At 41.6% G+C, this 27781-nt stretch overlaps 1 protein-coding gene across 3 annotated transcripts; it reads left to right on the top strand.

The window, feature by feature from the left end:
- Nucleotides 1-11191: 11191 nt before the first annotated feature.
- tnrc6ba (trinucleotide repeat containing adaptor 6Ba) lies at nt 11192-27329 on the top strand. 3 transcript variants are annotated; one of them, XM_077550398.1, is made up of 22 exons: nt 11192-11515; nt 12666-12756; nt 13516-13537; nt 13830-14267; nt 14346-17189; nt 17310-17471; nt 17629-17825; nt 17999-18070; nt 18595-18795; nt 18951-19073; nt 19220-19345; nt 20053-20220; nt 20300-20413; nt 20539-20737; nt 21924-22091; nt 22206-22352; nt 22705-22848; nt 23829-23918; nt 24000-24203; nt 24287-24354; nt 24812-24951; nt 25034-27329. In XM_077550398.1, the coding sequence occupies exons 2-22, from the start codon at nt 12700-12702 to the stop codon at nt 25590-25592; spliced, it is 6243 nt and encodes a 2080-aa protein (XP_077406524.1). In that variant the 5' UTR covers nt 11192-11515; nt 12666-12699; the 3' UTR covers nt 25593-27329. The 3 variants fall into 3 exon arrangements, with proteins under 3 accessions (XP_077406524.1, XP_077406523.1, XP_077406525.1); XM_077550397.1 differs by having other exon boundaries at nt 17307-17471; XM_077550399.1 differs by lacking the exon at nt 18951-19073 and having other exon boundaries at nt 11193-11515; nt 17307-17471.
- Nucleotides 27330-27781: the final 452 nt, after the last annotated feature.

Below are 27781 nucleotides of genomic sequence, written 5' to 3'. Positions count from 1 at the left end.
TTGTTTTCAACCAAGTAAGGCGCTAACATAAGATGAATTACTTTTTTGATATAACAAGTGTCCATCTGCATGTTGAGTGTTTTTTAAAAGAGTCGTTTTTATTTCAAAAACAAAAAAAGTCATTATCTAAATTTGGTTTCAGACGATGTAATTTAGAAGAAAAAAGAAAGTTTGAGGAGAAAAGCATATGAAGGAGTTTTCCTGGAAGTTACTTTTACACATTTCTGTCTTGCTGCCAAATACATTGAGAGAAGTTCCAGCGGCATGAAACACTACTAAATCCATTTTCAAAGAGGTTGAGACCATGGAATCATTTTTAGGGAAGAAACAACAGTGCTCTCAAATTATATCCAATGGTTTGGAAAAAGTCTATTGTGCAGCAGAAGCAGCATTATATCGTGTTATGAACCGGCATAATTAGTGCACTTACATGCAAAGTTCCATAATTATGTGTTGTTACGGTTTTTACTTGGCATCGTAGAAGAGAAACTGAACCGAACGAGGCTAATTTAACTCATTCACTGCCATTGACGTCTATAGGCGTCAAAAATTAATTTGAACTATTTCTATTAGTTTAACATTTTTTTCCACTTTTTTTTACGAAATTATAAAAAAAAATTAACCGCCTACGCCCCTCGTTTAAAAAAAAAAAGTATAAATTTTTTTATTTTGAATAATCTTTTCTTTTTAAAAAAGAAAAAGAAAATATAAAAAATTAGGGGCGTCAGGCGATTAAATTTTTAATCATAATTAATCCCATGACTTCATTAGTTAACTCACGATTAATCACACATTTTATATCTGTTCTAAATGTACAATAAAAAAATTATAGGTTTTCATACTCTTAAAAAAGTAGGAAAAAATGGTAAACTAATAGAAATAGTTCAAATTAATTTTTGACGTCTATAGCCGTCAATGGCAGTGAATGAGTTAAGTTAACATGGGCTCAAAATGGAAGATAAGAATTGTTGGATAGAAAATGGAAAGCTACACTTCTGGATTTGAAATGAACAAAAAACATTTTCTTTTCTTAACCCAAAAGGTCAAACAACCCCAAGTCAATCCACGGGGCTCCTTAAGAAGTGCCACCACAAATGCACTTTTTTTATATTATTATATTTCTTGTAGTTCACCAAACGTCCCCATTTGATCACAAGGAGAAAATATTTTACTAAAACAAGGCAACAAAAGTGAATGGTGAAGCCAAATGGCAAATCTATTGTTTAAATGGACTAGCGCATCCCATTTCTATCCCATCCAACATGGAATGACCGACTACACTTTGGACTGCTCTCCAGTCAATCACCGGGCATCAATAAAGCAGATTTACATCCTAATAAATATCCTCCTTCTCAGGACAATTTTTTTTTTATTGAAAATCCAGACGGAATTATGGCCGCCTGAAGCTCGCTCCCCGCAAACCAGACTGCTTCAAATGAAAACCCTCCATCTTTTTAGCGTGCTAATTTGAACTCTAAGAATAACAGCGGCTACTGTGTTTTTCATGAGTCTGGAACCAAATGTCCGTCAAGGGAGTCTGCAGTGGACAAAGGTGCTTGTTTGCACTCTTTCCTCCATCAAGGATTTTTTGTTTTCAATTATACATTCACAAGTTGTTGTATTTTTATGTACTATTTTGGGGGTGGACGACAAATGTTTTCATTCACACAATCTCCCGAACGCATGTTTTTGTAGTACTATTGGCTTAGGGGGAAAAAAAACGATGTGACTCGTAATAATACAATCTTTGACTCATAATATATTACAATTACAATGACTATACAATGGATGATAAGAAGTCAGTTTAGAACACAGATCATGAGCTATTGCATAACAGATCTTTTGACACTTAAGTGTTGAAAACAACTCATATTTACGAAAATGATGTGCTAAGATGTGAGTTGACTTAGTAGTCATTTCTTTCTGATGATGTCATCATTGCGTACAATTCTTATGTGTTGTGTCCCCACCATGCATTGCGTAACATTTTGCACAATGCAACGGGATTCGTTACACGAGGTGTCTCAAAAAGGACAGCTTTACAATGATAATAATGCTCTCTGACACAGAAGTATTAATTATGTGAATGCTAAAAAGCAGGCAAATAATTGAATTGCGCATCAAAAAAAAAAAATAGATGGTACATAACGAGCAAATGCTTGACTCATTAGGAATTATGCTATTTATTATTGTGGTTGTAGATTGCAGCTGCATCAAGTATGTCATTATCGTAATTTTAATAATGATATGCTAGCAGCTAGCATACATATGTTCCCATTATATTTTATATTTACCTTTTCATTTTATGTGTAAGCAAAAGTTGGACTTGTGTCAGGCAGCTTTTTAGTGTCCTCATATTACACAAAATATTCAAACTAAACTAAACAGTCTCAGCTTCAAATTTGAAAGACAGCTTGTTAGAGGTGTAACCAACAAGAAAATCAGAGAACTGTCTATAGGTCAATTGTGAAGCTCTGAGATGGAAAATAATTAAGAGCCACTGCACAAACATTGGCCACGGTTTGAATGTTATGAAAAAGAAAGAAACCATTAGTGTTGTTGTTTTACAAATTATGCTAACTGCTAACTTTGTGGATCACTTCCAAATATAAATAGAATCTCAAATGAAGGTGAAATCCCTTTTTATAGTCACATTGTGATGTCAACCTCAAAATGTTTCTGTCTACAACAAAAAATAAAGGCTCCAACACTTTTGAAGGGCTACGCTCAAAACAGGTCTCTGCCATTAGCATTGTCATATATCAGTATGCTATTTTGCCGCTATATACAAAAAGGGGTACAAAACAAATGGATAGATGCATAATATTTTTTGCTTAGTGTGTTTGTGTTAAACTCTTTTGGTATATTCCAGTTATTCTCAGCTAGTAAAAATAAATAAATAAATAAATACATGTAGGCTATTTACTGTACATTCATATTTCTTTCAGAACAGTGATAAGGCGTACAAAGTTCCCTCATAGAACATATAATATTGGGTAAGAGTCAGGAAATGTTACTCACTTGATCACTAGCCGCTCTGTAAACAAATATGGCGTCCCCCAGCTACGGATGCTATGGCTAGCATACTGTAGCTAGCAGTATGACAAACTCATTTGAAACTGTGTTCAAAAATGTAACATAGCCTACTCTCCATGTATTTTCAGAGGCTATTTTTAAACAAACAAACAAAAAGTGTTGTTGTTCTTAAGTTCTAGTATGAAATGGGTGAGAACCACTGTTGTATTTTGTTCCATTCAACATTCAACACTTAGTAGCAATTTTAGCACACCTTCAACGTCACAAGCGTCTCACATCGACAAACACGCACTCAATTTGGCACGATATCACAATATGCGCACTGCAGCGACAGCCTTTTTTTTCCTCCCAATTAGACCAAACAGGAAGGCGTCTCTTCACAATATGATTAATTCAAGCGCAGTCACATGCACACGCAAGTGCACATAACATAGGAAAACAGCACAGCTCTGCCACATACCTCCTTGTCTGCAAATAGCCTCCCTTCCTCTACATCTTTCCTTTGGATCTCCTGACAGGGCTCATCAATCATTTGGCCTTGAAGGTGGTCAAGGTCACAGGCTTAGATATGGACATCATAGTTAAAAAAAAAAAAAAGTGGATGATTTTTGGTGTGAGAAATGTATATTCAGTACATCCTTATATCTTATAGTGTTATCACATTTTCCATTCCATTCTAATGACATAGTCAGTTTGTGTTGGTTCACACGTAAAATATCATTAAAATAAATACCAAACCACAGTTTTAATGTGTTGATTTAGGAGTCATAACTCAGCCTACAATTTATTACTACAGTAATCTCAGTTGTGCTTGCCACCCCTTTTATGGCCATTTTTCTTTGCTGATTTTTTTTTTTTAATGGATGAAGACATTTTTGTCTTCCTGGCACAAGAACAGCATGCCTTAGTTTGCTCTTATTGGTCACCGGGTCAGCCGCAGTCCAGAATCTTACGAATAGTTCTCAAAATGGCGGACATCAGGAAAGTGATCTCTTTAGGTTGCCACGAGATGTGAAGTTAAGAATTGCGTGTGAGTCTGATGAGAGTATGCAGACATAGCAACAGCAACACGACGGTAGTGTGTATGCGTGTGTCCGTCTTGGCGCCCTTTCCTGTTTAAGCCTTGCAAGCACATAAAGCGCGGCCTTACAATAGTCCATTGTCCCGTCCACCCTCCACTCTTCCTGTCAGGTCAGAATTCACGGAAATAAGGACACAGTGCAAAACAAACAGCGGCTGCTTTCGGCTCTCCACCCACTGGTGGGCCCTCCAGGAGGAACCCATTGCTGCGGTTTGAGGGGCGGGCGGCATTCCAGTCAGGAAGCTAATCAGCATCGCATCCCAGTTTAAAATGTATGTAATGCATGTGAAGGTTGAATAACGGGGGGAGGTGTACAAAATGAAAACAGACGTGACGGGAATTTCCTATAAAGTACATACGACATTGGTTGATAAAGTTCTTACATACTGGGATGAGAACACATTTTCTTCTATTTATATTCAAATTGCTTTCCAACTGGCCATTCAACTTGGACAAGCGGTATAGGACAATGGATGGATGATATTTCTGATACAGCTCTTCTGTTGGATCTCATTAGACTCAAAATATAAAAACACACCAAAAAAATCACATTCATTCTTTTGTCCATGATTACATCAATTTTTCACCAAAAAGTATCGTTAGTGTAGATGAGCTCCCCTTGGGTGCTTTTCCTCACATGGTTTCTCTGTGCCCCACCATGTCCTTTTTTTTTTTTCTAATAGTTTTTACAAAAGAATAACATCAGGCAGGCAAAAAAATAAATAAATCAATTCAGGTGACTTTATAAAACTCGCAGACAGTATCTTCTCTGCTTTAACTATTTCTATCCTTTGTTGTGTGTCTATATGTCTCCATTTTACGACAGCGCATTAGGGCCACGTATAAATATTTTTTTTAGAGGGCGGAGCAATATTCCGGGAAAAAAAGCTTTCAAATTTACCACTCTATAAAGTGGCAAATTAGAAATCCGCAAATTTAAAAAAAAAAATCTCCCAAATTTTCCACTTTAGAAACTCGCAAATTTGCGAGAAAAAAAATCTTAAATTTGCGGATTTAGAATTTATTTTATATATTTTTTTTAAAAACTCCAAAACCTACGAGAAATACACGTAGCGTACTACTCCACTGATTGTGCCAATACTTTTAGGTCGGGTTTCCAAATAAGGAGATAGTAATTGCTTTAGCATAGATGAACCATATTATGTTAAGCATTCGCTCTTTGAACCGTTGTGTACGGCCACTTGGCCAGCAACAGGTCCACACCCGGACGATCATTTAAGTTAATTTGTTACAAAATGTATACTTACTTGTACATTTATGTTTCCAGAATTATTATTGACACATTCATACATTTTGGTATTTTTTTGTACAAGTATCTAAGTTGATGTGTCGAATCTGCTGCTCTCCATCATTCACTTGCGTTTACCTATGGTATGCTAGCATCTGATTGGATAGTGTTAGTCAGCTGATCAGGAAGTGTTGTCGCTCTAGCTGCGGTGAGTTAAGAATGAATCCGTCTCCATCCTGCCTTTTGATTTTATAAACAGTGTCCCATTAACCACCAACGAATCCTCACATGATTAGCTACGTGTATTTGTCGTAAGTTTTTGAGTTTTTTCTCGTAAATTTGCGAGTTTATAAAGTGGCAAATTTGCGAGTGTTTTTCTCGGAATATTGCCCCCGCCCTCTGAAAAAAAAATATTCAAACGTGGCCCTAATACGCCGTTGTACCATTTTGTACAACAGTGGGCTCTCCCTGAAGAAAAAACAAACTGATTTATTCCCTTGACTGTTTGTATCTTTCCAGCTTTTTGTCAGTGCTAGAAAAATACTCATCCTAGCATAACATATCTAACCCTACTATTTTCATTCCGTGGGATTATAAAAATGTCATATCTCAAATGGTATAAATGCTGCAGTGGTGCTTTGAAGCAGAAATAAAGGATTTGCTGAGGAAGCAGAATGGACTCCACCCTGCGTAGCGGCTCTTATTTCTACAACGCGTGTGAGTGTGTGTGTCAGTGCTGAGGCTTGTAAGAACACGTGAGTACATATTGTGTGGTGGAGTGTGTGTGGCATCTACTCGGAGAGCTGCTGGCAGATGAAGGACTCAGACTGTGGCTACGGACTCGGTTCGAGCCACGCTACACAATGACGAAAGCAGAGTGACCAGTCAAAAACAGGCTCCTCCATCTCATATGAACACATATTTGCATAATATTTGCATGTTCTTGAGCAGAATTAGTTAATACAGTCATTTCGAGTTACATAGTGCCGGGACTCGTACGCCAAATCTGCAATTGCTGTTCGTTTACCATTTAACCTCAAATCAATTCGAATGAGCTATACTTATACTTTTGCTAAAAAACACATCATAATCCAAAAAATGAGAAATCCAATTTGATTATAATGGTAAATGGCAAATGCAGCGCACTTATAGTTCACACCATTTTTGTCCAAAATGCTTTTTGAAAGCACATTAGTGTACATACGTAGGCTATGTAGCCAACGCGCTAAACAGCTGCGTCAACCTACGAAAACGATTTAAAAAAAATAAATACATTACTTTAACTACCAGGATTCCTCACCGTACTCTGGACAATGGCAGAACCCGGTGCCCCCCCCTCTTTTAGTAAAGTTTTAAAGTTGTAATTCATGTCATGTCGTATCAGCTTGCTACCAATAAACTAGCTAGCTAGCTAGCGAGCTAAAAGTTAGCCTGGCTAGTTTCATACACACAGGGGGAAAAAAACAATAGAGTGAGGTTAGAACTCTAACATAACAATAAACATGACATTTTATCCTCATTTTCCCCGCATTTGGTTTCCCAACTGTGCTTGTTGTTATGCAACAATGGGGGAGTAGATATATCACAGATTTAGACGTTGCATTATCTGGCAAGAGGTCATGTCGGTTATTCAGTACAAGTAATCATTTTGTCTTAATTCAACAACATCTTGATTTCTTCACTGTCTTTTGGAGGCTGCATTCCCCTCAGTGGATATAATTCTTGTAGGAACAGTGAGCGGCCATCACTTGGCCTTCACAAGTCGTTTACATCATACTTCGGAAATAAACGTACATGGTCTAACCAAAAGTATCTGGAAATACTTACGGCGTTGTATAATCACATCGGTGGATTAAGGGTACGGTGGAAATATTTGCAGCATAATAATGACAGAGAGCAAAGAGAAGAAAAAGCCTCACGGGGGCTCGCAAAACGCAAAGACGACAGCGGGCCAAGCTAATGCCGTACATTTCAAGGCGATGAGAGAATGGAGCAGCATTTTATATATTCCCATCTGTGTTTTGTTGTGCATGCCTTCTCTGCAAAGTGATTAATTTGAGCTTCTGGAATGCGCGCTCACTGTTTAGTCTTCAGCGGGCCCAGAGTCGTCGGCCCCTGACCCAGGCGGACCACCAGAACACCTCTAAAAGTCATCAGACGTCACCTTATCTAAACGGAGAGCAGCCATCACTCCATCCATCATGTCCTCCGTCATAAACCAAATTCAGTCTCCAGTCTCCATTAAGAGTATTTTGATCACTGCAGACTCCGGCAGGCCAGATTGGCATTTCCTGTGGGCGGAGCCGGGGAGCAGACACATTCTTGGGCCAGTCACCTTCACTTCCTGTCTCTGCTAACACCCCACTGAAACCCATGCAGCTTTCCACTTCACTTTCTCGTTGACAGTGCATTGCAAGGCCACAGTATCAGTTTAGTGATACTGAAGGGAACAGAACATCTAGAATGGAGAATTGGAGATTAATTATCACACACGAGATGAAAAAAAAAATGCTTATCCATTTCATATTACGCAATAGGCCAAGATTAGATTCTGACAGTATGATAACCATAAACAAAAATTACAGCTCTAAAATGATCTTTTATGAAATATTTGGGTAAAAAAAATCAGCATTTTCTCCCCAATGAACACATTTATATATATATATATATATATATATATATATATATATATATATATATATATATATATATATATATATATATATAATATTTGGTACAGAAGAAACATGTGCCATGTTAGGTTTAAATAAATAAATAAATGCTAGCATTCTGCTTGTGTTGAAATTATTCTTAGTAAGTCACAGTGTCCCATCAAGACCCATGGGCTACTCATGCTGTGCTTGGGGCTAAATAGTACCTGCTGGCATCATCATCATATTATTATTATTATTATTATTATTAATAATAATAATATTTTTTTATTATTATTATTATTATTTCTTCTTTTTTTTTTATGAACGATGCTCATTAATCAACAGAGCAAAAAGGCGTCTATGTTTCCAGTGTCTCGTCTTGCTTCCTCCCCCTCTGGAAAAAAATAACGTAGAGGCAATTAATTTTAAAGAAGTGGCTCATTTACTCAACTCTGCTCTGCAAGCGGCCAATCAAATTGTGCCCCGCTTAGAAGTCCAATCAAAGAAGAAGAAGAAGAAGAGCTCATTACCAGTATTAGGTACCAGTATTAGGTACCAGTATTAGGTACCAGTATTAGCGGTTATTGGAACGGTCAAACCCGTAATCTGGCCATGCCTAATTACATCTAAACATTAAAAAAATAATAATAATAATTAAATACATGTTTATTGCTCTTCAGCAATACAAAGGTGTAGAGCATGTAAAAAGACATGAAAAACAGTCAGAAGGACCCTTGGTACCTGTATTTGGAGGGTGGAAACAAAATAAAAATAAAACAAACATGCGGAATAGTAATATATAACGTAAATCAGGGAAGACCAAAATAACAAAAAAATATATATATACATACAATATATTTTATTCCTTTATAAATGTGCTACATTATTTTTCTTTTTATTGTCAATTTAGAAGCTATACTGACATAATTGAAATGTACAATTATTAAGGATTTGCTAATATTTTGTGGTGAATAATTCTTTCAATTAAAACCCATTTAACCGTGGGATAAGTTTCAACTTGGCAGGAAACATGGCTGAACATGTCTAGTGTGTAATATTATGAGTCACAGGGGAGCCTCAGTAGTGCATTTCACTGACCCGTGCCCCTGAATCACACATTTTTTGGCCTATACTTTCCATTTCATGTCTTTTTCCCCGCTGTGTTCACAACGCAATCTGCATGCTTTCAAGACTTCACTGTCAAGGAATGTATTTCTGCGCGTGTAAATGCATATTTATGCACACGGCGGTGAGTCTGACGAGGTGTGACAATCAATTACAGTCCTCCCAGGGCTCAGCAGCTGCACCAAAGTGTTAATATTTGACAGCTGGAACTGTCAGTGTTTTTTTTTTTACTATTGATGCAAGTGTTGTCAGCAGACCTCGAGCAATCACTCATTTGCCCTCCATGTGCTGCACTACTAAAAAAAGATTCATTGTACAGGCCATATAGGCATTGTGGGAAATGATTGACTTACACATACCAGGTGGAGGTGGTTTAAAAAGCTGCAGTATTACATGTCAAATCACACAGATTTAAGAAAGTAATGATTTTAACAATTTTATTGTTTCATGTAGCCTCATATTACAAATATATATCTATATTTGGGTAAGAAAATGGACTACATCCTGGACTGCATGGTCACCAGCCAATTGCAGGGCAACAAATATTCACATATATCACATCATCATTCTATAAAGACAGGTGGTAATAATAATAATAACACAGGAAAAAAAATCAAGGAATTGGATGAATGGATGTAGATGATTTATTTCCACGGTACAGCATCCGTAAAGCAAACTGATTGCAAATTCCAAGTGCATTTTTGTAAGATTACGCCCCCTAGTGGGTGATAGTGATCAATACGACTGACACACGAAATTCATCTAAATTATTACCTAGTTATGATTTCCAGTGAATTTAATGTTCAGAATTGTACTATACTCAAATAAAAAGACACAAATGTTTTTTGTATAAAAAGTGCATTTAAAAAAAACAGTAGCCTGGACGGGAATAATGATTTGTGACTAGCTAATTTAACATTGTTTTGTGACCCCCATGCTGAAAGTAGCAACTCTATTTGGATTGGAAGTCCTATTTTCAACAAAAAAAAATTACTGATGATTTAAAAATTTAGGCCACAATGTAATCAATAGATTAATGCACTCATTTTATGGTAGTCCAATGGAAATATAATCTGAACAAGATTTCCTACATTTGTTCAGCGAAAATCATAATCGATTATAATGACTTTAACGTTGCCGTAGATTTACTTAAAAAAAATCATTGACAGAACAGATATGGCTGCCCACTAAAATAAACTTCTTGCACAACAGTTAAGACAAAAGTGTATAATAGTAAAAGCAACATTGTGAGTTGCACAATTTGTGTGCTGCCCTTCAAACTCTAAAATACAAGTGTACAAAAGAAACTACCCGTCAAACTTTATATATCCTTGATATATTCCTATCATATAACAGATCCCTTTGGGATAACAACATAATGGGCTCCCTCCAGTGGCATTAAAAGTAAAGACAGCTTGATTGATTTATTGACCATTTGTAACAGTACAATAGAGAGGAACTCTTAAAACACTAGATGCTTTTATGTTTGTTTCCATTTAAAATGCATATTAAGCAATATGAGAGAAATATATGTACTGTATATCCAAAAATGCAGATATCATCTTCAGAAAACACATGTAAATCATGACATTTCATAGCGGTAAATCCTGGCATTAAAAATGTGAGAAAAAAAAACTTCTTTTTTTTTAAATGATAACAACTGTTAATAATTTTAATTAATTGATTTTCGATATGAAACTCAGTGGGGTATGTCTATACGAGGCTATATTGATCAAATTATATGAAAAAAAAAAGTCCCATAATTGGCAATAAAAATGCATTTGTACTTTTTAACATTTGCAGCTAATGTACTGTTTCTGTATCTGTACTTTTACTGGAGTACTTTATCACCTCTGCCTCTTTCCTGCACAGTACCTCCCCAACCTCTCCTCCAGAAAGCCTGTGAGTTTTCCCTCCTCGCGGCCCCTACAAGAAAAATGTGATCTTTGTTTCAGCAAGTGTCTGGAAGTTTATGAAGGTCAAAAATCGTTTTGTTTTTTTAATGCATCCCTCCCGATTCCAGGCAGCCAGTCAGAGCGCTTCCACGCAGCTGCCACTGGCTGCTGGCCATTGGAGACTCTTCATGCTGAGCAGCAAAATGGCCGCCCGTCTACCGACTGACTCCACAGCGCTTTGAAATTGAACATTTCTGCATATTTTGCTTTACACGGCAGCAACCATATTACTTCTTTGCTAGCCTGTGGCGTGTTGCGCGTGTGTTTTCATTATAGTTGACTTATTTGACGTATCCGCTCAGGCGTCGCTGTTCTTGTAGCTTCGACGAATGCCTCAGAAAGCTAAAAAGAAAAAACGCACTGAAGCACTTTAGCTAGTTAGCACGCTAGCTTTTCTTCATATGTGATTGCTAAGGTGAGTATAGCAATGTCTGTTGGCCGTTATACTGTTTCGTTTCATGCATGCAAATGCAAATCCGTTTAACGCAACGTTGTCTTTATAGGGTGTGCGATGTTTCTCATTTTGTGCTAAAGCTAATGCTATTAGCCTGAGCTACTTGTAGCTGTCAATGGGTAACATTAGCTCTGTTTTCTTATTCAGAGGTCAATATTTGCTTCATTAAACAGTGCACTTAATAGAAAGACAATTTGTTTACACAACAAAGACCAGCTACTTTATTTAGATAGGTGACAACTGATAAATGTGTTTTATCTCGGTTTTGAGTGTAGTTCAGAAAATTCCACCCACTCCTGTTAGCCACCAGCGGAAGAGCATACATTATGGCTTGTTTAAACCCGTAAAGGCACATAAACATCACGCCATCCACTTCATATTATGGTTTGTTGAGGTTCATCGACATTCATTAACTCTAAATATTTTTCTCCGTCTTCCAAGCACAGTCGTTCCAAAAACGTAGCTCTGTGACATTAGCGAGCTGCTCGTGCCACAATGACTGGAAGGTTAACAGATAATGCTGCATCATATTTTATGTAATACAGTACAGTAGTGATCGGAGACAATTCGGTTTTATAACCAACATAGGTTTTTTTGTGGTATTGGTATATGAGCAATTTCTATACATACAGTATTCCTGGCTTCTAGGAGTGTGAGGAATGCTTACAATGAATTGCAAGCATTGTTAGAAATGGCCATTGGCGTTTGTGTTGGCATTTGTCCTCTTTACTGTTGTATAGCACTGTACCATCCCAGGTATTATTTGGTGTTCTGGTGTTGAACACACACTGTAGTGTCAGCTGCTATGGAATATTAATGCACCCTGAAGAAGACAAAAGCACATCTGACAAGATGACTGACTCTAAAGACTCCCTCTCAACTGGTTGAACTTATAAGTGGGATCAGCTTACGCTACTGTATGTGCTTTTGGGGAGGATAATAATTAGTGTTGGTGGCCTCAATGTAAAGCATTATTCTTAGCTCTGCTACCTGATAGCTCATTTATCCTTTAAATCCCCCCATATACGATGCTTTACACATGTATGTGGTCTCCCATGCCTCAACTCCAAAGTTTAACCAAATAATTATTGTATTTTTAAATATCCTACAGAAGAAAAGGAGTATCACGACTGGAGCAGTAGTTCATGGAAGACAAGAAAAGGAAAAAAGAAGAAAAAAGGAAAAGGGAAGCCTCTCAGAAGGTACATTGATGTTCAATGTGTTTGTTTATGTATTGATCACAACATTTCTGACAGTCACGTAGTAGCATTATTGCTTATAGAAGTGCCATCGTCAAATAAAACATTTCGTGTGTATTTAGAGGAACCTTCAAAATTCATTCAGATCCATTGCGTGACACTTGTTTTTTCCGAAAATTTATCAGAAATTAAAAATCTGTTGTAATTTTCATGCCGTAAAACCACGGACTATATTGAAACACACAGCGTTTTTTTTTTTACTTTCATAATATTTGGCCTTGATCAAAATATATTTTACTTTATTTTAATCCTTGCTAAACCACACTTGAAAGAGAACCTCAGAATTGGGGTGATATAATGGAGTGAGCAGCCAATTTTGCCTTGAACCTGAAATCCAGTTTGCTGCCTAATCTTGCACTGTATGGAATCTAATGTGAAACTTGCCTTTTGACCTGCAAGGGTCTGTCTCATTTGGTTGAGTTGTGTATATTTTTACAGGTACCGGGCATGGATGAGCTTAAATGAATCTATGCGTCGTAAAATATAAGCCGTGTCCAAAAACAGATTTTTGCTGTGACTTAATGTGTTTGACATTATTGTCTTCTGTTACTAATGTGGGCGTCTTTGGTTTTAGTCGCGTCAAACTCAAACAAATAATTAGCCTCATCATGACTTGAATGAGTGAATTGGGTTTTAATCATGGCACCAGTTGCAACTTAATGGAAGGATTGCATAATAACTGTTTTGTCCTTTTCATTTTAGGTTACAGAACAAAAAAACAAAGGTAAGATCTCCAATAATGTTAAAGTTGAATTACTTTGATATAAATAAATAAAAAACTCATCTGCCCTCTATCTTCCTTCTTTCAACTACCATTTATTTATATTATTAGTCTGATCTTAGGTGTTTCTTTTATGTTTGGAAATGTGCATGTTGGTTAAAAAAATATATATATAGTGTCCACTTGTTTTGTATTTTGTGTTAAGATTTTTTTCCTAGTGTAAAGATGTGACAAGCGTACCTTGATCATTAACTGTTCATATTGCCTCTTTCCTACTCCCTGCATTGTCATCCAGTGCTAGATTTGACCAAGCAGGCATCTGCCCATCCTCCTGCAACTCAGAGCAGCTCTGCCTCCCCCAGCCCTGGACCCACCCCCTCTGCATCCCCATCCCCAGCCACTTCAGGCCCTGGCAGTGCTGCCGCCCAGTCACAGGGTGGTAACAATGCCAAGCGCCTTGCTGTGGCCAACGGACAGCCCACCTCCAGCGCCAGTTCTTCCTCTGCCACAGGCGGCACAAGTGTTACAGGGAACGGGAATACAAGTAGCGGAGGTGTGGCCCAGGCGCCTCAGCAGCAAGCTCGCTATATGCCGAGAGAAGTGCCGCCGAGATTCCGCTGCCAGCAGGACCATAAAGTGCTACTGAAAAGGGGTCAGCCGCCACTGTCCTCCATGCTGCTGGGAGGGGGAGGAGGAGGGGAGCCCCCCAATGCAAACATAGCTGCTGGCTCAGGTATGAGTTACTCTGTTTGATTGGAACTTGATCAGTGTGTGAAAGTCCCGTTTACAAGTAAGTCTCTAATCATTTCAGATTCTGGTGCAGCTACCTCCTCATTGGCCCTCACCTCATCATCAGTTGCTGCTTCTACCACTACTTCTAATTATGCAAATTCCATGTGGGGCACAAGCTTAGGCAGCCAGGCCTCCTCTCAGGGCAGGGAGAAGGTGATTGTAGATGGGAACGACCTGGAAGAGTGGCCCAGCATCGCTGGAAGTGATGGAGGAGGAGCTTCTTTCACTGTGGCTGCAGGCGGTGGTGGCGGAAGCAGCAACAGCAACAACGGGATGCCTGTGAACAGCACTAGTGCCTCTGGCAACCAATCCTCATCCACTTCCTTGTTCTCTTTGCCCAATGAATGTATGCAGTCGTCCAGTAGTGTGGCTTGGGGGACGGCTGCCGCCCAGGGCCCTCTTGGAGGAGGAAATGCAGTAGCTTCAGCCGGGCCTGTATCACAGCAGTCCTCTTCAGTTTCCAAAGCCGCCGCTGTGCCAGGCAGCCATGATGCCAGTGGCCTCGTCGATGGCAGCAGTGGGATTGCGGGTGCCAACTTTAATCCAAATGCCAACCCTTCAGCCTGGCCTGCCTTGGTGCAACAGGATGGGCCCGGCGGTGTAGTGGAAGGGGGTCCATCGTCTTTTCATCACCAGGGCCCTGGAGGGACTTTATCTGCCAACAACTCTGCTTCCGTAGGGCTAAAGGCTGGGGCAGTCGGGGTGCTAGCGGGTCACCAAGCTTTGTCTGTGAATCAATCAAGCACTCATCAGCACCAACTTCACCAAATGCAATCTAGAGACAGAGAGATGGCTGGGGGGAAGTGGGATAGTGAATCAGCGGGACCAAAAATTGCAGGAGAGGAAGGAGTTGCGGGAGGAATGGGAGGTGGCGGAGACCACAATCTTTCTTCCTCGTGGAGAGGCCAACCCTCTTACCCTGTATCTAAATCCAAAACGGGTGCTTCAAGAACTGATGGATGGGAGGGCAGAGAGGGAGGCATGGGGCCATACAGAGCTGCTGAGGGGGACAATGGGTCCTCGGGATGGGGTTATCCGGGGTCCTCTAGTGGGATTAATACTTGGGGTAGTGCTGGAAATGGGGCAAATGATAGTCAAACTGGGGTATCTCAGGGAGGGTGGGGGACATCAGGAATTGGAGTGGAAAAAGGGGTGTCTAGTGCTGACTGGGGTGGGAGTTCCTCCAGCACTGCTGGAGCTAATCCTGGAGAAGTCATGGGAGGAGCCTGCAGCAGTAACAGCAGCAGTAGCGGATGCAGCACAGCTGGCAATCCTCCTGCCACCCCAACTGCTATGAACAGAGCTTGGGACAATCAGAAGGGAGACGGAGAAACGGGGGAATGGAGTGAGGGAGGACACGGAGCACGGGGAGGATCTTTATCCAGTGGTGGGAATTCCAGATGTGAAAGGGAACCTAATGGCAGTCGACCCTGGCGTCAGCCACCCGATACTGAAGCTGCCTTACAGAACCTGCTCAGCCGTCCCGATCTCGATCCACGGGTACTATCAAACACAGGCTGGGGCCAAACGCAGATCAGACAAAACACAGCTTGGGATTTTGGTAATCAAGCAGATCACAATAAGAGCGCACTCACGTCAACCTCTTCAAAACATCCGGGAAATTCTTCTCAGTATTCTTCTGGACCCAGAATTGGTGATTCTAATGGACCAGGGGTCCACCCTCCCTTGCTTTCCTCTGCTGGCTCCTCTGGGGAGGGCTGGGAGACCAGCAGCAGCAGCAGTAGCAGTGGTGGGGCCTCTTTATCTGGGAGAGCCCCACCACCTTCCGGCCCCAGCATGAGTAATCTCGGCGTCTCGCAATCTGGTCCAGGGATCTCAGCCGGTACTGGTGGGGCTTCAGGCTCACTTGGTCAAAACCAGCAAGGAAAGGCCACTGGCTGGGGTGTTGTGGATAATCAGGAGACCAAAGGGTGGGGTAACGAAGAATGGAGAACCAATAGAGGAAATGGGGGCGGTTGGGGTGGTCTGGGGCAACAAGGTAACCTTGTGAGTCCAGGCTGGGGAGGAAATGATGAGAGGGGAGCAGTAGGGTGGAAAGAAATGGGTGGGGAAGGACGAGGGAGTGGGTGGGGCTCAGGGCAGAAGGTTGGGGCAGGTAGGGACTGGGGTGAGCAGGAGTCCAAATCAAATAGTGGGGCAGGATGGGAAGACAAACCGAAGAATGGAGGAAGGAACTCAGGTGGGGATTCAGGTGCGGGCGGTTGGGGAAGCTGGGACGAGGATGCTCCCCAGAGATCCTGGGGGGCAGGTGGCACAGGGGCGGGAGGGAGTGGAGCAGTTGGAATCAGTGGGTCCAAGCCCCATCAAAGTTGGAGTGGAGGAAACAAAATGCACCAGATGCCAAACAGCCAGTCAGGCCCCATCACAGGCCTACAGGCACAACTGCAGCAGCAACAATCGCAACCCCGCAATCAGCCTCCACATCTGCAGCAAGCATTGGACCAAGGGGCTATGCAAGGGGGTGGTGGGAGAAAACCAATTTCCCAAGCCCAGAACCAAAGCTCAGGCTGGACCTCAGGGCCTATCCCTGCTGGTCACGGACTAGGTGGCAGTGGATCCGAACCAAGTGGTTGGGAAGATCCGTCCCCGCAATCTTTAAGCAGGAAAAATGAGATAGACGATGGAACATCAGCATGGGGAGACCCAACCCATTACAACTACAAGCCGGTTAATCTGTGGGATAAGAACAGCGCCCCAGCTGGTCAACAGCCACACGGTCAGGGTCAAACTCAACAACAGGGACCTCCACCTCCAGCACAGCAGCTTAATAGACCTGTTGCAGGACCTGGAGCCAGCAGGGACTTCAACACTAGTCATGGACAAGGAAAGGCCTCTCCAATGGGTGAGACACCAGCAACTTTCTTCTTGTAAACAGGATGATCATGATGACAATCAACTGAAGTTGGCCACAACTGCTATGTTTGCAAGAGTCCAAGCGAGCTGCCTGTGTGTGTGTCAGCAGGTACCTCGGGTTGGGGTGGTACACCTCCAGCTAGTCCCACAATGGACAATGGCACAGCTGCTTGGGCGAAACCTGCAGATGCACCTTCTGGATGGGGAGAACCTGGTGATGCTGGAGGGAAAACTGGCTGGGGAAACCCTCCATCCAATCCTATCAAATCTGGTTAGAATGTACACAGTATAGTGATAGACAAAATGTGATTTTGGGTACCATCCACAGTAAGATGTTGATACTTCACTACCACATGTGCTTAGTGCTTAAGCAGTAAACCTGTATTATACTGTTGAAATGTGACGGCAATACTGAACTTGTTCAACAGGATCAAAGTCTATGCAAGACAGCTGGGGGGACAAAGAGGGCTCCGTGACAGCTTCACGTCACTCGAGCTGGGAGGACGAAGAGGAGGGCGGGAGCATGTGGAACAGCACCGGCTCCCAGGGTAGTGGGTCATCTTGGGGACAGGGTAGCAATGGCGGCTGGGGACAGAGCCACAATGTCAAAAAGCCTAGCAACAAGGTGGGTAGAACATTTATCTCATCAATTTGAAGTCACTGTCTTGGGTAGATTTTTCTCATTGTGTTAATGGTTTAGTTGTACTTTTAAGAGCACTGCACACCCTTTGTGTTTCTTTGAACGCGATCCAGCTATCCATCTTTAATCCTGCTCACATTTAACCCATTCCTATTCAGGGTCCGCTCAAGGTTGGCGGAGATTCCTGGATGAGCCCAATCAACAGACAATTCTCTAATATGGGGCTTCTGGTAAGGCATTTTTTTAAACACACACACGATGATACCTTGACTTAAAAGGTGCCCCATTGTAAAAGATGTTCTAATCTAGTGGGCCATGTCGGATGTGACTAACAGTATGTCAGGAAAAGACTACTAGATTACTAGAATAACTGAACATTATTTGAGGTTATTTATAAGCACAAAAATAGTCATCGATATGTGTTGACTCATTTGACATGAGCTTGAATGTGATTGGTTAATTCTGAGCACAGCCAGATCCTCAGATACAAGAGGTTGTGCACACTGGTGGAACCGCCATATCTCAGTTGTTTATTTTTACTTTCACCTTCTAAAAGCTTTCTTTTTAACAGAGTTGTACAAGTTATATTAAAAGTGGAAAAAGCTACTGTTTTAATTTGGGTGTCATTGTTTTTATATCCCCAAAAACTTGCCAACCGGGGTGTATAGACATTTTATATGCTGTATCACCTTTCACTCAAAACATACAGACACTTAACAGATGACCATTTATGCTATCCTTTTGTGTTGGACAGAACGACGATCCGAGCGGTCTGAACATTGACCTGGCTTCAGGCACTCTCCAGGAGAAGAAGATGGAAATGGACAAAAGAGCCATGGGAATGATGGATTACAATGGAGACATGAGGAAAGGAAGAGGGGGAGGCAGCATGGCTTATCGTTCACCCGTTTCCAAAGAGGCAACGCCTGGGGATCCTGTTTCTTTTTACGACAAGGTATGTCCGCATGTCTGTAATGAGATCAGAATCATTATTTTACACATAGTCTTTTCTTCCTCATGTGATGGTGCCCCTTTTCCTCCATTCCCTCCTTGTCTCACTCTTCCCCTGTGACACTCAAATATGTTCCCCCTTGGCTGTCCCTTGGGCAGACCTTGCTTTTGAACAATCAGGATGGGTACCTTGGGGAGGACGGTCCTTGCTCTCTGTTCTCACCACCCACTACTGCCTACAAGCCCCATTCCCTCTTCAATCACACTATCCCCTTTAGACAAGTAAGATATCTGCTCCTCTTGTATCTGTCCTCCCATCCTTAGACTCGGTTCTGTGTAGCTTTCTGTGCTCACAAGGTAAACGCGCAAATTCACTTCCAACGCTTCGATGCTCTCTGTTCAATGTAATTGTTGATATTGGATCACAGGGTGGCCACAGTCTCCTTGGCAGTAGTGGAGGGATGTCTCAGCCCAGACACCAGCCCAATGTTCCACCCATGAACCAGTCCCCAGGGATACGCGCACAAGTGCCTCATCAGTTCCTGTCACCTCAGGTGCGCTTGTGTATTTCCAGCAGATACCGTTTCCACTTCTAAGACTTCTTCCTATACATGACGCAACATTTATTTTGGTTATGCATTGGAAAAATCACATCACAATTAAGCCTGTTTTTTTTTTCATTATTAATTTAGCCATGACAGTAATTTATAAAAGAGGATTAGGGTCAGTGAAGGGGGGGTTGGCAGCATTCTGACTTTATTTTCAGAATTCTAACTTTAAAGTGAGAATTCTGACTTTATTTCAGAATTCTGACTTTCTGACTTCCCTCCACAATTCATAGCCCTATGTCACAAAGTCAGAATTCTCACTTTATAGTCAGAATTCTGAGATTAAAGTGAGAATTCTCACTTTAAAGTCAGAATTCAGAGAATAAAGGGAGAACCCTGTTGTGGTTTTTTCTCTTCACTGGCCCTAATCCTCTTCCGTAGTAATTGGATGGGAAATTGCACAAAATTTGGAAATGACAGGCAATGCAATAACACAAAAACAAACTAATCAGATAAGATTACATAATCACTCTTCAAAACAACCCTGACCTCTTGTTTGTGGAGAATTGAACTCATTGACTGAATTGACATATCACAAACTAATGAGAACAGCAAAAAGAAACAGAGTTCATCGGTAAGCTAACATGTTTGCCATTGGTTTCAGTAGTGAAGCGCGACTGCGGTAACCTGTAACATCGTGTCTTTCCCCTCAGGTGCCAGGCTCCATGCTGAAGCAGATGCCCCCTCCCAGCGGGAGCGTGGGGGGTGTTGGCGGCGTGGGAGGAGTGGCAGGCGGCGGCGGCGTGTTCCCTCCACAGCTGTCCCCCCAGCATATAGCCATGCTCAGCAGCATCTACCCACCGCACATCCAGTTTCAGTTGGTGAGAACGAGCACAGAAGACATTGTCGATAATGTTTGGTAGTGCAAAGGTTTAAAAATCGGCATCATGTTTGTGTTAGGCTTGTCAGCTCCTCCTCCAGCAGCAACAGCAGCAGCCACAACAACAGCAGCAGCTGCTGCAAAACCAGAGAAAGTTCAACCCGAATGTGCGGCAGCAAGCTGACCCTCAACAGGTACACACACACACAACGTTTTGCAGCTATTGTGAGGACATTTATCGACAAAATCTGCTTCTGGCTTTCTTCTTTACTTGACTTGTGTTTATATTTTATTGTTGTTTGTTTGTGCGCCTTGGCAGTTGGCCAGGATCATGGCAGTACTCCAGCAACAACGCCAGCAGCAGCAGCAAGTCGGAAGTTTAGGTGGCAGCATGAAGCTCTCTCCCTCCCACCATAGTGGAAGTGGTGCCAAATTACACGGGGCAGACTCCTTGCCCCACCAGGGCCTGGCAGGATCTGTGGCTGACCTGCATCAGAAAACGCTTGGACCCTACTCTAGTGAGTAATCGTTCCCGACCTTGTCGTTTGGGCCATGTCTCTATACAGTGAATCCCTGCGTATTTGCGGTTTGCTATTTGAAAATTTGCCTAATTGCTTTTTCTTTGGCGGAGAAGCTTCATTGAGACAAAAGCAGTGCCGTGCCAATATCATGTGGTAGCTACAGGCAATTACAGTACTGGGTTTCCGCAGTTCATAAAAAAACATTAAGTCATTAAATTGATTTAGCTTAAATGGCATTAAAAACATTGAATTCGATGTCTAGAGACAATCAAATTTAAATACAATTGATGTAATTCATTCTTTGTTTCACACACAACGTTGTGCAAAAGAGCCACTATAACACAATTTAGCAGTATTAATTGTGATTTATATATATATATATATATATATATATATATATATATATATATATATATATATATATATTTGTGGGGACTGGTTGTAATTTACAATGAACAAAATGGCCTGGCGTACACCAGTTGCTTCATGTTTAAATACTAATTGCTCTGAATTTGAAAAGAAAAATGTATTATTCCTGTTGCCAACGTCCAACATGAAACCTTAATGGTACCTAGAGGCAGAAAATTACCACAACATAAATCTTACTCAATGTTTCACATTCCTTTGAACTGTTAAGTGTTTTGTTTTGTTTTTCATTACAATTATGAATTAATATAGACTTACTGTATCAATGAACTAAAATATACGACTACATGTGCATTTGGTAACCAACCATATTTGTCCACATTTATGTTATCAAATATGAAAAACTATTGTACATTTGTAACCAATATAAGGTGTGATTAATTGCAAGTCAACTATGGAAATCAGGCAATGAATTATGATTAAAAATTGTAATTGGTTGACAAGGGGTAGTAATATATAAACAGCTATACAATTATGTGTGTGTGTTTATATGACGTATGGTGTAGGCATTCAATTAGTTTTAAGTTGTATTAAAACGGCATTAAAAAAAAAGCATTAAATTAGATTTGCTGATACCTACAAAAACCCTGAAACCAATTTTAGGGCGGGGGTTAGGGGTTGTTATTTACATTGTGATATTTATAGCAGAGGTCTGCTCCTTTTACAAATACAGTAGCGGGGGGGTTCACTGTATTTATGTTTTGGGTTAATTGTTGTAAACAGTCGTCACATGTTATGACCTCCAATCTATCTACAGGCTTTAGTTCTGGTATGAACCTCACAAGTATGGACCTGGGTGGCTCTGTGGTGGGGGGGCCTGGAGGCATGAAGGACATGGGAGGTCAACAATCCCGCTTCAAATGGATGATGGAGGGGCACTCCTCCCCAGACACATCCTCATCTGAAAATGCATTCCACAAAAATGGTAAGACTTGGGCGGGGTGCGGAGTCTGAATGACAGTCTCCTGTGTTTGTTGCATATGAAGCGATTTGTTTAGCCATCTGTTGTGTTGTGGTATTGATACAAACTGCCGCGCAGGTCCTGTCACCCCCATGAAGATGCCGGGGGGCTCACCCTACTCACAGTACGACATGATTGTCGGAGATGCGCAAGGCAACACTAATTGGCATCGCACCCCTGGCAAGATGAGTACCAAGCCCACCACTACGGCCAGTTGGCCCCCTGGTAAGTGATGACGCTTTATGCAATCCTGTTTACACGAATTACTTGACATGCCTTATTGGAGTTGACGCTATAGGAGTTTTTAAGAGACATTACGCAATTTTTCCCCCACAAATTATGAAAACAGTTGCCGGGTGTCTTAATTACCATCTGTTACTTTTTTTTTCATCAAATATATACGTGTGACGTACCATTGGGCCATGATCTAAACAATTTGTTTACTCACACAATAAAAAAGCAAAACTTTTATAATTTCACACTTGATAAACTTTTGTATGATTTGTCCTCTTTTAAGTCATTTTAGCATGTCAACTGTTGATGAACATCTCATATTTTCTTCTTCTTCTTCCTCAAGAATTTCAGCCTGGTGTTCCCTGGAAAGGAATCGATCGGGTTGACCCCGAATCGGACCCCTACATGACGCCAGGGAGCATGATGGGAAACGCTGTCTCTCCCGGCCTCAATGACACTGAGCACCAGTTGTTACAAGACAATACTGGTATTGAACATCTGCTATTGTGTTTTTTTTAATTTTGCAATTCCATTAAGCCAACAGTCTGGTCTCAGTGTTTGACTAACCGTCGCAAAATCCAAAATTTTGTTAAATAAGAGCACTGCTTTTATTTAGATGTTCTTATTTCGAGGCGTCTACACGGAACGCCATGGTTCGACAGCGTATTAGGGCCATGTTTAAATATGTATATATTTTTTTAGACGGGTACTATTCAGAGAAAAAAACCTCACAAATTTACAAGAAATAAAATCGCAAATTTGCCACTTTTTAAAAAAACTCAGAAATTTACGAGAAATAAACTTGCAGAATTCCGACATTAAAAGTTGTATATTTGCGAGAGAGAAAAATTAATTCACAAGAAATAAACTCTCACATTTGCGACATTAAAAGTGGTAAATTTGCAGGAATAAAACTCGTAAATGTATGAGAAATAAACTTGGAAATTTGCGAGAAAAAAACTCAGAAACTTGCGAGAAATACACGTAGCGTAATTATAGTCTAGACGAGGTGCTGGCTTCTGTCCACCAGGAGTTAAAGTGAAGATTTGTTGGTGGTTAATGGAACGCTCTTTATAAAATGAAAAGGCAGGATGGAGACCGGTTTCTTCTTACACTTTACTCGTCACACGCTACTCTATTTGTATTTCTCGCAAGTTTCTAGTTTTTTTTTTCTAGCAAATCTGCAAGCTCATTTGTTTTTGTTTTTCTTGCAAATATGCCACTTTATAAAGTCCTAAATTTGTGAGTTTATTTCTCGTAATTTTATGAGTTTTTCTCTGAATATTAACCCTCCTCCCTAAAAAAAAAAGTATACTTGGCCCTAATACGCCGTCGTACCATAGGGAGTAATGCTAATTTTTTTTGTGTTTGTATATGTTTGCATGTTTAGTTAATAGCTCGCCGCTAATGAGCGAAATATGAAATATGGAATTCAACACAATCAAGTCCAACGAGCTTTTTTTGCAGATTCCATCCCTCCCCTCAACACCTTACTGCCTTCACCTGGTGCCTGGCCCTACAGTGCCTCAGATCCCCTTAACAACGCACACAACTCAGGTAAGCACAAACGCACACGCCCTCTGAGGTATAAAGTCCTTTCAGATCTTCAGCCTCCTTTCCGTCTTACCTTTTTAACAGCAAAGTACACAGACTATAAGACCGGATGGCCCCCCGAGCCCATTGGGCACAAGTCCTGGAAAGCCAATCGCGGCAGCAGCCAGGCGCAGCTGTCCCGCCCACCTCCAGGCTTAGCCAGTCAAAAGCAGATTTCGCCCACCCCGTGGTCTGGCGGTGCCCCTCGACTGGCCGGCAGGGGATGGAGCAGCGGCTCAGGCACCGCTGGTAAGATCCAATGGCTTTTTGTCCTGTCATATTGCATGGTGAGGTCTCTTTCTTATCCTGCTGCTGTCTTTGTCTCCATAAAGGCTCAGCGTGGAGCGATGGCAGCTCTCGGGAAAGTTGCTGGTTGGTGCTCAGCAATCTCACACCGCAGGTATGCTCACCAGCACCGACTGTTGCGGTCAGACAAATGCTTTAAAGATCAAGTCAACCTTAAACATTTCTTGGTAATAATATTTTATGTGAGACCTCGCTAGTCTAAACATGACACCTGATTGTTACATTTGAAGAATATGAGTTATGAAGCAAAATCCAGCCGCTTTTATCCATCTCAGGGGGGCTCCAGGCAACGACCAATCACAGCTCACCTGTTTACTGAAGCTGAGCTGTGATTGGTTGGTGTTACCTGAGACCTGAGCAACTCTGATGTCATTTTCAGTCGACAGCAAGTGGCAAAATGGCCGCCTTCTGGATTTTGCAATATGAAGCAGAATACCGTATTTAGATTAGTGGGGCTGCATAGAACATATTGTCAAGATTTTTTTTAAGTTAACTTCCCCTTTTAAATTCACATCTTGACCTTCACTGCCTGTTGTTTTTCCTCTGTTCAGATTGATGGCTCCACGCTTCGAACCATCTGCATGCAGCATGGCCCCCTGCTAACCTTTCACCTCGGCCTGACCCAGGGCAGCGCACTTATCCGTTACGGCTCCAAACAGGAAGCGGCCAAAGCCCAGAGTGCCCTCCACATGTAAGACCAAAGATTGATCTTTAGGTCTCAGTTTCAAGATGTGTGTGCGTTGTTTGCGATGGACTGTTTTTGTTTGCAACAGGTGCGTTCTGGGCAACACCACCATCTTGGCCGAGTTTGTGAGTGAGGAGGATGTGGCCCGATACATTGCACATTCCCAGGCTGGAGGCTCGGGGAGCGGAGGCGCCGGCACGGGGTCTGGCACCGCCCCTGTGTCATCATCTGCGGTGGGGACTAACGGTAGCGGGGCCACCTGTGACCTCACTGCAGTGGGAGGAAGCGGCGGCGGGGGAGGAAGCGGAGAGGGCGGGTCTACAGCCGGGACGGCCGTACCCGTGGCAGCCGGGCATTCCGAATCCACGTGGCAGAGCCTGGAAGGCACAGGCAGCTCATCGGACCACTCGGCCCCCGCCGCGCCCGGCCTGGGCATCTTCACCCAGTGGAGCGGCAACAGCGCCGGAGTGGGTGGCGCCGGGGTGGTGGAGGCGGGGAGGCAAGGTCTGTGGGGTGGTATGGGGGGGGCCGGGTATCCCGGTAGTAGCCTGTGGGGTTCGCCAGCACTTGAAGATCGCCATCAGATGGGCAGCCCGGCCTCGCTGCTGCCGGGGGACCTTCTGGGAGGGGGCGCCGACTCCATCTGAAGGTGACACGCCATCATGTTGAAAATCATCGTCATGACGTCACGCTGTATTTATTTCCACACAAATGATGTGAATTGAAGCTACACTGGTCGCCCGTCACACAGGCTACATGCAATACATTCTTTATTTCACACATGAAATCCATCAACGTTAAATGAAGACCACAGTGAAACTTGAAGCGGGGGAGGGAGGGAGAGTTGAACTCTCGGACTGAACTGGGTAGTTCCGTCTTTTTACTCCACGACCCGATCACTCAGGCATGTACTGTAGACGGGCTCAGCTGAGTCCCACATGTCGACGCGTTTAGCTCTCGCTGTTCTTTGTGTGCCACAGTTGTCACCCCCCACCCCCACCTTCCCCACCCCTCATCTTTTTGTATTTAATGTCGACGACTTGCAGACTGAGCCTTCTTAGACCCGGTGTACTTCTCATAGGTTCTCATGATCGGAAGCTAGAAAGTGACGAGAGGAGGACGAGGGAGTCGACAGCGGCCTCGCTGTCACTTTCAACTGGATCAGTGGCGACCTTTTTAGAGAAGTAGAGGAGCGTTTTTACTCCGTACCGACACCTCTACCTTGGTGGAAATGCCATCAACACGGGGGCCCACGGTAAAAAAAAAGAAGAAGAAAAAAACCTAAACATTAGCCAAACTTGCACTATATGCCTCTGGGGTTTGTTGTTGACTCATCCAATACAAATCCTTCCACAACTCGACAGCGACCTTACAGGACGACTTGTAATGTTACATCAGCAGTGGCCTTGGCCCACCTGCCCTCACAATACACACACACACACACACACCAGTTACACACTGCTCTTAACATTTGACAAGCAAAACTCTTATCTCCTTGTGGATTGTACATCAGTTGTCTCGGTTTGAAGAGAAACTTTGTAGAGATTTCGTTGTTCCCCATTCAAACACTGACCTCGCTATTGTAATTTTTTTGTTTTCTTACTCAAAAGAAATCAACTTGGTTGTTATTCTATATTGTCCTGATGTTTAATGATGACTTTGGTCACTTATTTACTCGCTGTTCAAGGTGCCCTCCTTGCCTGCCTTGTGTGTGCATGACAGGAGCGTTGACGGTATGACCGAATGGAGGATGAAGAAAGTGACGATATCGGGTGTGTGCGCGTGTGTGTGTTAATGCTAAAATGTTGAATGTTGTATTTTTTTTTGTCCATGAGAGATTCATCTGAAACGTGTATGCGTGCACTTGCTTTTGAACGCTTACCTGCGTCAGTCAGGGAAGTGAATAGATGTTTATCTGACAGCTTGGCTTTTTTGGGGGGGGGGAGGAGTATGTGCGTGCGTGACCACCAGACATTGTGATAGCTGAAAAGTTCAAAAACAATGGCACTATTGTATATGTCTCTTAAGTTGTTTTTTTTAGCAGCATTTTTTGTTCATGTTTTTTTTTCTTTGTTAAATGCAATTTAATGATAATTTGTTTTTAAGACAAAGCAACCAACTGAAGGCATTTCTATTCAAATGCCCAAAATCCTACCATACCAAGCTCAGCTGGAAACAGTGTTTTACAGACACGTTAAAGACAGTAGCTGTTATCTTTTACTGTTTGTTTGTTTTTTGTTTTGTTTTGGATGTTATGTATCAATTTAAATTAAGTTGGTCTTTATCACTCCTGTTCAGGGTGTTTCATTTATTTCAGATGTTACAAAAAGGAGAGGAAATTAATTTAAAGTGGAAAAGAACAAGATAATAAAGGTTCAAATGAGGTCTTTTGCTTTTGTCGTTTTTCAAAAGTTTTCATCCGGTAGTTTTTTTTAAGGAGGTTTTGCCTGAATGAAGTATCAAGTTACCATTGAGGCTATTTTTATTTTATTTTTATTTTTTTAAAAACCTTTGGGCTTGTTAGTAAGGCATTTTTGGCTATGTGCAGTCTGTACAGTTCAATGCTTTTAGAGTTCATTAGTTTTTCTTAAAAGTTTTTGCCAGTATGATTTTATCACACAAAAAAAAATCATGTAATGCTTATACACATTTACCACCTTGTTTTGTTTTATGACTCCTGTTTTTCTGACAATTTATTTTTTGGGGGGAGAGCTAAGGTTTTTCTTTGGTGTGTGCGTATTTTTGTTCTAATTTTCTGTTTTATTTAGAAAAAAAGATTTACGCAGAAAAAGAAAAAATATTCAGAAAAACAAAAATATGTATTTGTGTGTGTGTA

The sequence above is a fragment of the Vanacampus margaritifer genome, chromosome 18 (assembly GCF_051991255.1).
Source record: "Vanacampus margaritifer isolate UIUO_Vmar chromosome 18, RoL_Vmar_1.0, whole genome shotgun sequence".
Lineage (NCBI taxonomy): Eukaryota > Metazoa > Chordata > Actinopteri > Syngnathiformes > Syngnathidae > Vanacampus > Vanacampus margaritifer.
The sequence above is the reverse complement of the archived record's forward strand: the minus strand, read 5'-3'. Positions and strand labels throughout refer to the sequence as shown.